The 15,390-nt window shown below is 36.7% G+C and overlaps 2 protein-coding genes and 1 long non-coding RNA gene across 3 annotated transcripts; all 3 read right to left on the reverse strand.

The window, feature by feature from the left end:
- Positions 1-1,124: 1,124 nt before the first annotated feature.
- Positions 1,125-4,920, reverse strand: LOC148086629 (serine/threonine-protein kinase pim-2-like). The gene is made up of 7 exons (XM_087782951.1): positions 4,556-4,920; positions 3,886-3,980; positions 3,754-3,801; positions 3,473-3,679; positions 1,985-2,162; positions 1,754-1,921; positions 1,125-1,436 (listed from the first exon to the last, which is right to left on the reverse strand). The coding sequence occupies exons 1-7, from the start codon at positions 4,755-4,757 to the stop codon at positions 1,300-1,302; spliced, it is 1,035 nt and encodes a 344-aa protein (XP_087639077.1). The 5' UTR covers positions 4,758-4,920; the 3' UTR covers positions 1,125-1,299.
- Positions 4,921-6,809: 1,889 nt separating this feature from the next.
- On the reverse strand, positions 6,810-7,627 carry LOC148086630 (uncharacterized). Its single transcript, XR_015710457.1, has 3 exons — positions 7,460-7,627; positions 7,230-7,397; positions 6,810-6,927 (listed from the first exon to the last, which is right to left on the reverse strand). It is a non-coding gene; the product is annotated as an uncharacterized LOC148086630 (long non-coding RNA).
- A 2,117-nt stretch (positions 7,628-9,744) lies between these two features.
- On the reverse strand, positions 9,745-12,250 carry LOC148086631 (serine/threonine-protein kinase pim-2-like). The gene is made up of 7 exons (XM_087785551.1): positions 12,208-12,250; positions 11,086-11,180; positions 10,964-11,011; positions 10,704-10,901; positions 10,191-10,368; positions 9,936-10,106; positions 9,745-9,869 (listed from the first exon to the last, which is right to left on the reverse strand). The coding sequence occupies exons 1-7, from the start codon at positions 12,248-12,250 to the stop codon at positions 9,745-9,747; spliced, it is 858 nt and encodes a 285-aa protein (XP_087641677.1).
- Positions 12,251-15,390: the final 3,140 nt, after the last annotated feature.

Raw genomic sequence — 15,390 nt, forward strand, 5'->3', positions numbered from 1 at the left:
GTCTAACTACAGTACAATTAGTAAAAGAACAAGATGCAGTTATGGTTTATATTTGTTATTGCCATTTTTTAAGATGCTTATAAAACAGATAAAAAGTATACATTTCCTCTTGATGTTAGACAGTTTGAAATCTATTTATGATGTGTTGACCCTTATTAAAAGTTCCACATAAACACAGAACTTGCACTTGGAATAGTGTTTGACCTTCAAAAGCTCTTCAGTTTCTCAATACTTTTGTCTCATAAAAATGATTCAGATCATGCACTGCAAGGAAAGTGTCCAAACCCACACAAGCAATGTATCTGCCAGACTGAACAAGGTGAAAGGAATTACCCAGAGCACCTTGGTGGAAACCTTCAGGATGACACCAATGCCCTACACTGATTCCATAATAGTGTTTTTTTCTCTCTCTGTGTGATGCTCTAAATGTGTGATGTGCATGTGTGTCCTTTAAAATGTAATGGTGCATTTCAAAATCTGCTACACAAGGCACATTCTAACAGTTTGGCACGTCCATTTAAGAAAAACCCTCGACGGGGTCGCCACAGGTCGAGCAGCGCGTGGGGTGTTGAAGGTTGACTTGTGTCTTCGACCTGCTTCATCTGCTAAACAGTGCAGCTGCTAGTTTCTTTAGTTTCATCTGAAGGTATTTGCTGAAGGTAAAAAATAGGGGCGTTTTGAGGGACCCATTTATTCTCATACACCTATCATCACCAAATTCTTTCTTAGTTTGACCAATAAGATAAGCTGAGTTTGGACCAGACAGACAAATAATTGTGCAGTGTTTAATTTTCATGTTTCTCTTTAAAAAAAATCCATAGTGTAGTTTATTTTCGCTAAAAAAATCCAAAACAGCACAACTTTTTGGTTTATTTTTTTATTTATCAAAAAAATATATATCAAACAATGATCTGTCACTTCATAGGCTAATGCATTGTGATGTAAAAAGAGAAAGTAAAAATTTAACCACTGCAGCGGTTATATTAAAAACAGGTAGCACAATGTTATGTTTAAAAAACATGTATGTTTTTGAGAAGTTCAAAAATACGATGAAGTAAAAAGACGTGATAACATCACATAAAGTGCTATTCAGGTTGTGTAAGATGGTATAAAAAAAAGTGAAAGTAACCTGTGTATTAATAAATGTGTAAAATTGGTGAATTAAATCAAAGTGCAATTTGGAGTTTGTTTTCTATCATAAAAAAAGATTTAAAGAATTGAGAAAATCCATAGATGTACTCTTATTTTCAGTTTGAATGAAGTGCAATTCATCAGAAAGTGAGCGGAATGTCAGATTTCTTAGTAGAGTTGGGTCAAGGGTGGTTGTGCCTCTGAAATATCTATAGATGTCAGCCAGTCATGGGCTTGAAGTTGCAACAGAGTTGCTCGTTCTTCAGGTTCTATTGCCAGACAGAGTTTCAGGAAGTTATGGCAATCTGAAAGAAAGGAGAACGTAAGAGACGAAGATGGAACTATAAGTAGAACAAAATTAAAACTTCGAAAACCAAGTTAAAACAACATGGCATAAGTCTATATGCTATTTCTATTGTTAACTCTTGTGTAAACTCAGGGTCAAAGTGACCCCAGGCCTGAAACCAATTATGTTAGTACGCAGTGGTCATTCATTTTGACCCAAAAACAACACAAGGGATACCACAAACACATTTGTTTTCGAGCTTTCAGTTCACTTTAACCCTGAGGATATACAAAGTGTTCGTTGGACTAAATTCAGGGAAGAATTACAACAGTTTACCTGGAGGTAGATCTTTGAAATCAATCTTGCTATGCAGAATAGAGTTAGTGTAAAGTTGATCACCATGTAACATTTGGTAGAGTATAGTTCCCAATTGCCAAACTGTCATTGGTTCAGCCCTGTACTCCATTTTGTACCGGTACTCTGGAGGTGCAAATGCCACAGTACCTGTGTGCAGAAAACAGGTTTTTTGGAAACTGGCAAAAATTCCAAATAAGCCACAATTCTTACCTGAGAAGAAATGATAGGGCTTCTCCTTCAGAAAAACACCACTGCCAAAGTCAATGATGCGGATACGAGGGATATGCGAACCCAGTTCAATGAGAATGTTTTCACACTTAAGGTCGCGGTGCAGCACTCCTCTTCTGTGTATGTCGATAGTTGCATTCACTAGCTGCTTCATGAAGATCTACAAGGACGGATCATACAATATCGATTATTTTGGGTTGAAAAAGATATCACTACCCTATCTGACACTGTTACTCAACAACAAGGAAAGATACAATTGGATGGCCGAGCAGTCCAAGGCACTTCCTTTTAGTTTCAGTCTGTTCTGGAGACATAGGCTTGGTCACACTTCAGACTACATCTTTTGATACAATCTAATTGCTTCATGTACAACTACCAGGCACAACTTTGTAAAGAACACTCACAACAGAATTACAAAGGTAAAGAATATGTCTCAGGATTGCAACAGTTTCCAAGGTTATAAGCCTAATTCCTTCACAGTTTCAACAAGCAATGACAGTCTTTGATGTAAGACGTTGCAGTTGCAGTCTCGTCTTAGGGGACGTGTGTTCAAATCGAACTTCTGACGAAATTTTTTCATTTACTCTATCAGAAAATTATGCAACATGTCCAGAATTGAATGGACATCCTGGTTTATTATCCCAATCCCTTAACAAGTACCAGTACTAGCTGCTACATGGCAATATTAAAATCGTTATAGGTGAGTTAAGCACTGTCTAAAGTGAAGATTACAAAGAGACACCTGGAACTTCGAACAAGATTAAAATATGAACTTTTTTTTTAAATGTATTTATAATTTATTATGTTGGGTATGGAGGTATTTGGATATTTTATTTGGTTTCATTTTGGATGAAGAAAAGTAAGCCCCTATCTGTTATATGAACATATCTGTAACTAAAAAAAAAAGACTAAACTGAAGATTCTCCCGAATCTGGTTGTTGGATCACTACGAGTTCCTATTTGATACAATTATAACTAAATGGCATATGTGTCAGAGTGGCCAGGGCGCTGTCTCATCCGGAGCGATGGGTTTGAAAACCACTACTGACAGCGTGTCAGTCATGATAGTCACTATATAAGACTTTTATGTGATGAGAAAATAATGTTGTGAAAGTTGTGATAGGCTGATGAAGCTTCATGAAGCTTGATTTTTAGAGCTCAGTTGTTGAAAATGTTAATCTGCATCTAGTGGAAGTAAAACAGTGCTTCATAAAAACCATCACTTCCGCCAATTGCTATGTAACTTTTTAGACAGTTGTGAGCTCAGTCATAATATATGATTTGAAAAATAGCATGAGGAAGCATGGAATTGAAACGGCAGAGTTGAAGACACTGGGGTCTTTCATTTGAGGTAACTAGAAAGAACAAGAGCATGTCATATATTTCATGTGAAGAGACAAACCCAGGGGGGACAAACATGTTAAAGAATCCTGGTGAAGTAATTGTCAGGTAAAAGTGTTAACAGGCTACCTTTGCTATGTGTTCATTCAGACCATCTTTGTATTCCACAATGTAGTCATAGAGGTCTATGGAGTTGTCTGGTCTCTCCATGATCAGGATCAGCTTGTGATCAAAGTAGTACCAGTCCAAAAGCGAAACAACAGCTGTCTGTCCCACTAGCTCCGGTGTACCGCCGGCCTTCAGCATGACAGCGACTTCCCGTGGAGCTTTAAAAACCTGCAACAAAAGTTAAAGATAAATCTCCGCCCTCACAGAGTAATGAGAAGGACATGAAGTAGTGTGAAACTTACATTATTTTCAAAGGCTTTATCTTGCTCTTCAACATACTTGATGGCCACCTATAGAAATATACTTAATGTTACACAAATATAGCACATATAACACAGCTTATATGATAAATTAAAAGCGAGTTGTGTATTCACCCTTGTACAATCAGAGATGCGTACTCCAGCAAACACACAGCCACTGCCTCCTTGTCCGATCTGTTGAAGTTGATGATATTTCTTTTGAAAATCCTCTGCAAAAATACAAAAGACAAGATTTAACTTTGAATACAGCAGTTAAATCAACTTTAATAATCAGTGTCTTGAAACAAACATCTCATAAACTCTTCTTGGTGGAAGTGGGTAAATAATGATAAGAAAATTTTACAAAATACATAATTAAGCATTTGTGGACATTTGAATAAAAAACAAGAAGACACTGTATATGATAATGAGCTTTTGGGGAAAAAAAAGTTTTACACATCAATAAACAAACACAAATACCTTTTTTTTAGAATATTATTGTTAGTAATGTTTGACAAAAAGATACAAAGAACATAAGATCAAACCAAAATAAAATGATCATATTTATTATATTTAAATGTTTAGTATATTTACTTCAAATATGGTGGATAATACAGTTATAATTATATATATAATACAGTTCATTTGAAGTTTTCATCATCATAGAGAGTGCCATCTAGTGCACTGTGAAAATAAGAATATTGTTTCAGGAAACATCACTAGTAATTTAAAGATTATTTACTCAATTATATTCACGTTTTTTTTTTTAGCATTTTCTCTTACTATTATGACAAACTACCCTCACCCTGGCTGCCTCTGTGATTTGCTACTTGTTTCTCGTCCGCCGTGGAATCCTTTTGATGTAAACTACTCTCATATTTAAATGTATTCAGCCTCTTCCTGTCCTCTTCATCAGACAAAGATTTGAGTTCATTTTCTTGTTTATTACGCCTTTCCATTAGTGGCGTGTTACATTCACCATTGTGTTTTCCTTTAACCCTCTTCATTCCTGCATTTGAAAATTTGAACAACCTAATTTTGACTTCCTGTCAGTGGGTCATTACTCAACTTCGTCAACAACTTGTAAGTAAGTGTTACGACATGAACATCTTCAAGTTATTAGGGAATGAAGGTTGGAGTCTCTTCTTATTCAAAGTCAGCCAACACACTCTATCCCCTCTTTAAATATTATATTGTTCCTGTTACCAGTCTTCTTTTTTCTTCAAAATCCCTCAAAATACTAGTGGAGGTGTGCTAATGTTCAATAAATGGTCATGCTAGGGTTATGAAACTGCTTGGAGACCGCTTTGATGTTGAAGAGATCGCTTTCAAGACCTAAATTAGCATAAATGCGTAACTGATTTGTCAGCTATGATGCGATAAAGATCCTTTAAGTTAAAACTAATTAGGACAGGCATGAAAGAATAAAACCAGTAAGCAAACCTTTGCCTACCTTTTTGTTTACCTTCATCGTTACCCATAACTATTTCTTATGTGCTATTTGTTTATCCTGAAGGGTTTGCTTATGCACTTGAATGAGTTCAATGTACTCTCCGCACCACTAGGGGGAAGAGTCCTTCCCCATGTACAGTATATGTGGCCCTCTGCTCCGGCCTACCATTACCCTTTTTTCACTCAGTCACTTCGACTTTACAAGCGATTCCGAAACCTATATCTTCTGCAAGGCCACCCTGGCTTCCCACCGTCTTAATGGCTCCTTTTCCCTTTGCTTAGGCCAAGAACACCTGCTGGGCTCTCCATTCCTGGCTCAATCTCGGGAGGCCATGGCTGCTTCTAACAGCTACCACCGATTTTTCGCTGCCTGTTTACCACGAAAATCATGGTCATAATACGATAAGGAAGACGTACATTGTGTTCTTGAGTTGGAGGACACTCTTGATCAGTATCGGGATTACGGCTGATCACCGCTTCCCAATCTTTCCTAACTTACACTACTATTTTCCTCCCAAAGCTTCTATATTATATCCAGTAAATATTTCTTACTAAACAAAATTTGAGTTCATTGAAAAATATTTATGACCTATTCAAGATTTTTTTTTAAAAGTTGCAAAAGATCCCGCAGAAGTATAGTGATTTTTAAGCTACTGAAAAGGCCTTGATCTTGATTCCTTTAGTGATAGAGTTTGGCCTTAAATGTGATTAATGAAGAGGTTTTGTGCTCTCTAACTTGACTTTAGATGCTATTTTTATACAGCAAAGTAACACCGCTGTCATTTTATGAAGGTGGATCACAGTGGGCTGGAATTGGATTCAGCCACGAAGGGTGAAATGCACAGGATCTCTGAGTTACTGAAGAACACCCTCACAAGTTGATAATTTTGTTGCTATAGTGACCTGTCACTGCCACAGTTAATTGGAAAACTGATATTAAAAATAGCTTAAACTATTTAAAATAGCTTGGAGTGTCTTCTATAATCACAATCAGAATCATAAACTGTTATTGCCAGTGTTTAAAACACATTACAGAATAAAATAAAAAAATAATATGAATGAAACAAAAAGACCATAAGAAAATATGATGAAATTAAAATGATACACACTACTTGATGTCACATATAAATAATAAATAATTTATTAACAAACATTTAATAAAATACATTTAATTAAGTAAATGATATTCATGAGACGGACAGCTCCCATTTTTTGAACCGTGATGTTGCTGCTTCGTATCGATCTCAATTTCCTGCCGAACACGAGCCGGCCATCTAAGTAAAGTAGTTTGTACAAGAAAATCTGACTGATATAGGTTTATAGAAAGGCAACTAACAAAACTCATTACTATAACTCATAACAGCTTAAATCTATTCCTCCTAAATTAGAGAAACACTCTGAAGCAGGAAATGTAGAATGAAATGTAACATAGTGACTAGTCAAAAGGAAAAAGGAAATAGAAAACTTGAAAATAGATTTTTGCTTTTATCATGTGTGAAACATTTAATTGATGCATTTTCTGGGGGAAATAATAATAAAAAGTGTTATTTCTGTATATATTTATTAATTTAAAAATATGCCTGTTAATCTGAACTTTAGCAAACACACAGTTTCAGCAGGTTGAATGGCTCAACGGTTGTAGCCAGGGGTGGGTTCTGAGTTCCTTCAGCGTGAGACGTTTCTTTGGTTCCACAGCCAGGCACGACTTCAAGAAGTCCAGACATTCTCAAACAGAAAAAACAAATGATTATTATATTTAAATGAATTCAAAACATCCTAAATTAACACTGAGTTACTTAAATATACTGTTAACTAGTGATGGGCTGGTGGAACTCAATGAAGCAGTTTCATAATCTTCTTAGCTCAGTAGGTGGCGCCTTCCATTGCAAAAGGATGTGAGGTTTTAATGGAATAACTGTTCAAACAATCGATTACAAAGAGTGTCATCTAGTGTACTCTGGAAATAAGCACAATGCTTTATTTAGCTTCATCAACACATCACTACTGGTAACCTTCATGCCTCTTACCTTGGGACAGTTCACCAAAGTGCACCTCCCCCCTGATGACCATGTTTGTGTAAAGCTGGCAATAGTGCAACATTTGATAAAGCATCAATCCCAGTTGCCACACAGTCAGGGGCTCTGCTCTGTACCCTGAATTACTGCGACACTCTGGCGGTGCAAATCCTGCAATACCTGGAGGGTGCGAGTCATGAGCATTCAGAGTCAGACTTCACTCTGTTTATTGTAATACATACCTGGGAATCGTAGGTAGGGACTCTCCTGCAAAAATATACCATAGTCAAATCCAGTCACTCGGAGGCGTGGAAGCTGAGACCCATGTTCAATCAGTATGTTTTCACATTTCAAATCACGATGCAAGATTCCTCTTTGGTTCAGGTCAATGGCCACTTCTACCAATTGTGTTATGAAAGCCTGAAAATGGAGATGAAATCGTAAATAATACCTTCTATACTTTTGAGCCTGGAATCATCTTTGTTCATTTTTTTTTAACCCTGAAGACAAACAGGCACTGCTTAATGGGAACTTTTAAAATGTATAATATCTACACACACACATCCGATTCTTTAGCTTCATACATTCGAAACATCTCAAAATGTCTCTGTTATAGTCGGATTTTGGTGTATTTCAAAATCGTGATCATTTTCTTGTTTGTGGGTTAAATTCCATTTGGTTACGATAAAAGTATCGTATGTATAGACTTGGTTCTAGCACACATTTTGTACCTTTGCCATTTGCTCCTCAAGACCCTGGCCACGCTTTAGAAGGTAAGACTGAAGGTCTATTAAAGAAATGGGTTTCTCCAAAATCAGAATGAGTTTATGGTCAAAGTAGAACCAGTCCAATAGAGCCACAACTGCTGACTGGCCCATCAACTCTGGTGTCCCGCCAGCTTTTAGAATTACAGCCACTTGTCTGGGAATTTCGTTGATCTGTTATTGAAGAGATGGCAAGCATTGGAGTTTTTGAAAACTTGGCCCCATGTTTATGACCTTTTTTTACTTTGTTTTCAAATGCCAAGTCTGGCTCTTCAAGATACTTGATGGTCACCTACAATGATACAACAAGAAGCACGAGTGAAATGTTTGTTTATCACAAATGAATAGTTGTTACTTACACGTAAGCCATCTGACTTTCTGAGACCAGCAAAGACAGATGTTACGTCTCCATAAATACCAAACTGTCCGTATTTCGACTTAAAAGCATCTGCAATGAAAGCTATTGTCTTTTAAATTGAACTTGATTTTTTACAGTTTTTCTTTGTTGTTGTTTTATATACATTATATATTCCAGATTCTTTCACAACAAATATCAATAGGAAAAAGTTACTAGTTCATATTGTATCAATATTGTTAAATTAGATAAATAGTTCTATAATAATATCGCACCTGGGCCGTAAAGAAATGTATTAAAACAAATGGTTTGTGTAAAAGACAAAAGCAAACCTTGACCTCTTTGGTCTTCTAAGAACACAGGTGTTGGAGTCAATGCCATTATTCTTCAAGTTCAACAGAGATTTGAGTAGGTCTATTATGAGTTTAACTTGTAAGAGATACATTTATTTCAGCTACTATGAAGGTTGACTTTGGACCACCATAGAGCTTTAGGCTACCTTGGCTTTATGATGTACTAATTGGAAAAAAGGATATTTTAAATATTCTTAATGTAAGTAAGTAAGTAACTAAGTAATGTTTTTTTCTAGAGCGCCTTTATAGACCAGGGTCAAAAAGCGCATTAACAATCACAAACAATAACACAGTTAAAATATATAGAACTTTACTGACTTTAAGATGGTCTGAAGAGATTCAAGTTAAAATAATCAAGCAAGAACAGGAGCAATAAAATATAAAAACAATTGATTATTATTATTGAAGTCCAAAACTGAAGCAACACACAGTTGCCCACAATTGCAAGAAAATAAAAAGAGTCCAAAATCTCACAAAGTGTCCACCAAATGGGGGGATTTAAACAGGAAAAAGAAATGAACAAATAGCCTGGAAAATGCAAAGTACCAATTGCAAGGAAAAAACAAAACATAACATTTTGATCACGTGATCAATAAGTGACCAAACAAAATAAAACCAGAATAAAAGGAAAGCGTGACATTGTCGCTTGTGAATACCTTACCTCTTGATGGTAGAGGGAGGATTTAGAATAATAACATATTCATATTCCTTTAAACATGCTAAAAAACGGAGATGCTGAAGCCTTTTATTTAATCTCCTTCATTCCCAATTGTATCAGAGGGTGTTGAACCTAATCCCAGCTACTTAGGGCAAGATGCACCCTGACCAGTTAATAACAAGGCCAGTACTCATGGCAATTTACATTTATTTATTTATTCACATCAATAATTGAATGCAACTGATTTTAAATAATATATTATGTTTTGTTTTATTTAATCATATTAAACATGAGCTTCTAAATACCTTTCTTCTTTATTGTACAGCAAATGTTCAAGATGACATCAATTTACTTTTGTGGATATCTTGAGGCGCAGCAAAAAAATTTGGTATATCTTTCAACAATGTCTATGTCTTGTTGAAGCTACCGGAGGATGAAGCCACGGGTGGGCGTTGAGCTGTTGCAGTGTGGCACGCTTTTTCGGGTCTTTAGCCAGACATAATTTCAGGAACTCGCGGCAATCTGAAAGTAAATATAAAACATCACATTTGACAGAAAATAACATTGCACCTAGAATTCTTTGTTTACCTTTTGGCAGCTTCCTGTTTATACGTAGTACACCAATGAGGAACAAGGCTGTGTAAAGACGGTAGCCATGCAGCATTTGGTAGAGTATTGTTCCAACTTGCCATACGGTTAAAGTTTCGGCTGTGTATTCCTTTTTACGGCAGCATTCAGGAGGTTGAAATTCTTCTGTCCCTAAAATCCACCAGTCAAAATCAGAATCTGATATGGTTATATTGTACGGGACTATGTCTGTCTCAACAGAGACGGCAAGCTTACCTACAAACTCATGATAGGGTGTTGTCTGAACTAAGGTGCTACAGCCAAAGTCAATTATTCGGATCCTGGGATTCGTAGAATCGAATTGAATGAGAACATTTTCGCTTTTTAAGTCACGGTGAAAGACTCCTCGGCTGTGAATGTGAATGACTGCTTCCAACAGTTGTTTCGTGAGGACCTGTGAAACACAACGTGGCTTTTAATGACTATAAACAATTGTCTTTTGAAGCTGCTCACATTTAACAACACACGCCATGAAAACTATCCATGTATGTCGAACATATTTTATGTTTAGGTAAAGATTCAGATTAATTTTAGTTCATAAATAAATGTATAAAAAAATCTGATTGTATTTTTTTCCTGAAAAGGTTATTCAGAATTTCCTGTACCAAGAATCCCAGGGTATTCCATTATCAATCCAAATAAGCATTTAAATATCTATTAATTTTAAATGGTTTGAGTTGAATATCCTTGAGAAACCATTCATTGACAGATAACAGTTAGCTGTTGTACCTTAGCCATGTGTTTCTCCCGACAGCTTCCAAATGTGCTGATGAAGTCATTGAGATCCACAGAGTTCTTCGGTCTCTCCATGACCAGGATCAGTAAGCGGTCGACGATAAACCAGTCTAACAGAGATACAACCGGTGACTGTCCAATGAATTCTGGTGTTCCTCCTGCCAGCAGCATCACAGACACTTCTCTGGGAACCTTAAAACAAACGCGTTTAAATTAGTAATCAACCATATCTTTGGAAATATTCATGATCTTACGTCATTTTCACAGTCCTTGTTTGCGCCTTTAATAAACTTGATCGCCACCTACAGTATTAGATGTAAATCTTTTCAGGATGATTTTGGGAGAAACATGACTTAAGATAGATTGTTCCTCTTACCTGCAAACCATCAGAAATCCGAACACCTGCATACACAGTGCTACATCCTCCCTTTCCAATCCTCTCAAGACAATTATATTTCTTTTTGAAGACGTCTGTTGAAAATAAGGAATTGTGTTTAATGTACCTTGCTCAAGAAAGGGAAGAAATTGGCCTAAAATAGTGTGAATTCATTAATTAAATTACAGTTTCGTGCACCCTACGCATCCATCCATCAATTCATTATTTAGCACTGATCCAAGGTTTGACGCACTAACCCAAGGAGCACAGAAATTATTGTCTTTTGTCAACTCCATTCACTTTCTTTAAACTGATGATGGGTTTCCACGTAAGACCATGAATGGCTAAAACTCTCATTTTCAACCAATTCAGCTGCACGAGGGACAACCAGATTGGAAGAACAGGTAGAAGCCTTCTCTTGCAAGAGAGAAACAAAAACTATTTTCTCAGCTCTGTCACTCATGACACGTATTGAGCAACAGTAATACTAGATTCATCATCTTGTATTTTTGATGTTGAGGGTTTAGCCACGCTTCTTGTTTGTCAGGGAAATTCACGATTTAAGCCCTGAAACTGCCCAGATGATTGAGCAAAGATATCTGTCAAAAATAGAAGAAGAAACAAATCCTTTCTTAACTTTCTGTCACCAGGACCTTAGGGGCCAAAAAAGGGCTTCTGGTCAACGCTTGCTGTTGCTTTCGATAAACAAATCAAGCAAGTGAATCAACCTAAAATACATTTTCTAAATTATTCTTATAAAAATAGAGTTCATTGTATGTTTATTGGGTACAAATGAAAATAATTTGGGGCCTCTTTAAAGTTTGTGCCGGGAGATGTTGTTGCCCTTTTTCACTTCAAAAGAAGGCCTGTTGGAAAACCAGGGAGTGACGAACGCGATAAATGGCAAATATTATCCATCTTATCTCTATTGTATAAAAACAACCAACAGTTTTGTTATCTTTGTAATTCACGTCCTACTCAGGTAGAATTAGTGTTCGTCAAAGGCAATCCATCTATTGTCATCTGACCACAACAACAGTCTATATGTTTTTACTGTATTTGAACAGGTTGTTTTACAATTATTTTTGATGAATTCCCCTCATCACTTATTTGGTTACGTACCTGAGCCCAGAGTTATGTTTTCAAGTACAGAAGTTAAATTCATCACATAAGCTTTAATATCAAGTGTTTCTCTACAACTCTTAATTTTGGTTAGTATGTTTAGTGAGGCTCTGTTTATTAAAACATTTAAAACTGACTAGAGATGCTGCTTGTCTATGATATGTTGTCACTGATGACATCATAAGGTTCTCCAGGTTTGCCGACATTGAAGCCTCAAGATACAAGATGACTGTGAATAAACATGTTATATACTCAAAATACCATGTTATATACTCAAAATACCATGTACAAGAGACGTACACTGTTGTTATACTCTACGTCAGTGTTGCACCATTTACAACATCCCAAACTAAAGTTATCTGAGGTAATAATCAAAGTAAATCTGTAACACTAAGCAAATCCGAACCCGATAAGTACGCTGAATGAAAAACATGGTGAGACCCAAGTGTCCTTGCTCTTCAGGGCTCTGTTGAGTTGTCTGTGAAATCTGTGGCCTTCTGCTGATCACCTCTTCTGCTTCTCTAATCAGCGCTCGCGAACAATAGATGATAACAGAGTAAGTCAAAGATAGTGACGACAGTCTGGGGCGTGTTGCAAAGATTCAGGTTATCGAACTCATTAATCTGCTCGACACTGTCGCCAAATGAATAATTGGCTGTTAAATGAATCAGCCACTGTTACGTCTTAGCACCACAACTGGAAGTCTCTCGTTCTTTCTTGTTCTTTCGCCTCTTCTGTGTCATCTTTTGCCATTTGAAAATATTGTGATGTCAAGCGTATGTGGCCCCAAAGTAACCCTTTACTGGACTTTTCTGAAGGAAGCTTGGTCATATGTGAGTGTCTTGTATTAGATTTTATGCAACATTATTGATAGCTTAGGAATAATTTTAGCCACCAGCAAAGAACATTCCTTGTAAAGGTCTATACTGTGCCTTCCTTGCATTAAATATTCATGTTACAGTTACTTTAGAGTAGTGATGGGTAGATGAAACTAAATGAAGTCCACTAGATGGCACTCGCTGCTCTATATACTTTTTATTTGGAAAGCTTTTCTGATCAAACTTCACAGGATTCATTTAACTAGGATGGGACATCTACTGACCTCTTCAAGTTAGGAAACTGTCTTAAGGAGCATCAGCTTATCAAGACTTAGTATGGGATCTTAACTTTCCACTTTCCTCCACCATTAAATTAGTTTAAGCAATATCTAATTTATGAATAAAAATGTATTTTTCCAATTGTATCGTTCCTGTGGGCAGTTGATGTGCCCTTAATTAAAAAATACATTTAGATATTGATTGTCCTTTTAGTTTTTGTTTGACTTCTTTTCAACTGTATATGTGAAAACATTGTCATGTCTTGTGATTTATTTTGACACACTTCCTGTTTGTCCTAATTGTTTTTGTTTTGTTCAGAACCTCTGCGCCTGTTGCTGCAACAGCTGCTGCTCTTCAGCAATCAATCCATCCACTGAAGAGTTTAAAGTCACCCCTTTCCCAGCAGCAGGCGCCAGGTTATATTCCTCGCTACATGGTATGTCACGTTTGAATTCTCCTCCTGTTCAACTTTCTGGTTTTGTTCTTAATTCGCCTGGTGCCTGTGCCTGCTTTTTGTCATGCTTATTAGCGTGTGTTTTTCCTCTTTGTTTTTTCAGTCTTCCATAGTTTGTTCTTAGTTATCTTGGACTGTGATATGGACACAATTCTTCGTGTTGTTTTCTGAATTAACATGGGTTTAAACTCCGTTTTTGCCTGTTTGTTGATTCCACTTCGCTTCATTCTCATATAAATCTTAGCTTCTGACAATATGATGAATAACTTAAACATTATAATACAGTAGAGCATATGTGTGGAACAGTATATAAAAGAAAAACATATTTTGCGACATATTAGAGGGGTCATAAGCCAGATGTCAGACCTAAATGTCACTCTCTGCTCCATAACCAATTGCTTTGGAAATCTATTCAAATGAAATATCACATGATGTTTAAGATCCGCCAGTCACTGACCTCTAAAAAATGGCTCAAACTATACATCATGGTGTTGCCATGTCTTGTGTGTTTGTTTTATTTTGACACTTTCTTTGTTCCCCCTTGTGTTTTGTTTCCTAGAGTATGATTAGGTACACAGCACCTGTTGTTGTGCCTTGCCTCATTTACTCATCAACTAAAACAGAAAGCCAGCAACAGGCGCTAGATTGTAACTTTCCTCATGCAGTACGTCCAGCCTGAATTCTTCTACTGTTCTCTTTTTTGATTGACTTCAGTGTTAAGTTCACCGAGTGTCTGTTTCTATTTGTGTGTGAGTGTGTGTGTTTATACTTTGATAAAATGTGTACATTAAATAATTAGTGTTTAATTTACAAAGCATAAACTCATGGTGCTTGCCTATTTTTGTGTTTTAATTAAACTTCCAGCCTCTAGATTGTAGCAGTCATTAAATCCTCTCCAGCTAAAGTAATCCCAGCAATGACTGAGGATGAGAAGAAACAGTCGACTCCATCAGCCTTTAAAGCTTATGTTTGAACATACTTCGGTTTTAAAACAAATAACAGTAGTTACGACTTCTTCAACAGTAATGTGGTCTGTAAATTCTGTAGAACCAGAGTCAAGTACTCGGACAATACTACAAATACATCCTTGTTTATACTGTATCGGGATATATTGCAATCGTATTATTGCCCCTGTATCTTGATACTTAAATCCTTCCAATGAACACATGTAGTAGCACCCGAAATTTCCATTCGCAGGTGTGAGACAAATTCTAACTTCCTTGAGATGATAATTTAAGTGTTTGGAATCTGTGACTCAGAGATTAATGTGCAGGTTTAATGTACGTACTACTTATCCAGTGTTACCTATCGTAGGTTTCCTCACAATCTTGAAACACACTTTCTGAAATCTTTCCACCTGTTTCATGAGCAAATGTGAAACACAGGCAAAGGATAAATTAGGATAATTTCAAAGGAGGGGTCAAGCTTTAAGCTGCCCTGTTGCTAATGGACTGGAAGGATTCTTTCATCCTGACGGCTGCATTTATGCCGAAGAGACACAGTCAAACACACATGAATCTGTGAGCACTCACACTCACGTATGCAGCCAGACTCAAACGTGGACCTTCTGTCAAACACACACACCATTTAAAGCAGTAAAGTGCAGTCTCATCGGAGTGGCAGGCAGACATC

Source organism: Callionymus lyra, chromosome 2 (genome assembly GCF_982586985.1).
Source record: "Callionymus lyra chromosome 2, fCalLyr1.hap1.1, whole genome shotgun sequence".
Taxonomy (NCBI): Eukaryota; Metazoa; Chordata; class Actinopteri; order Syngnathiformes; family Callionymidae; genus Callionymus; species Callionymus lyra.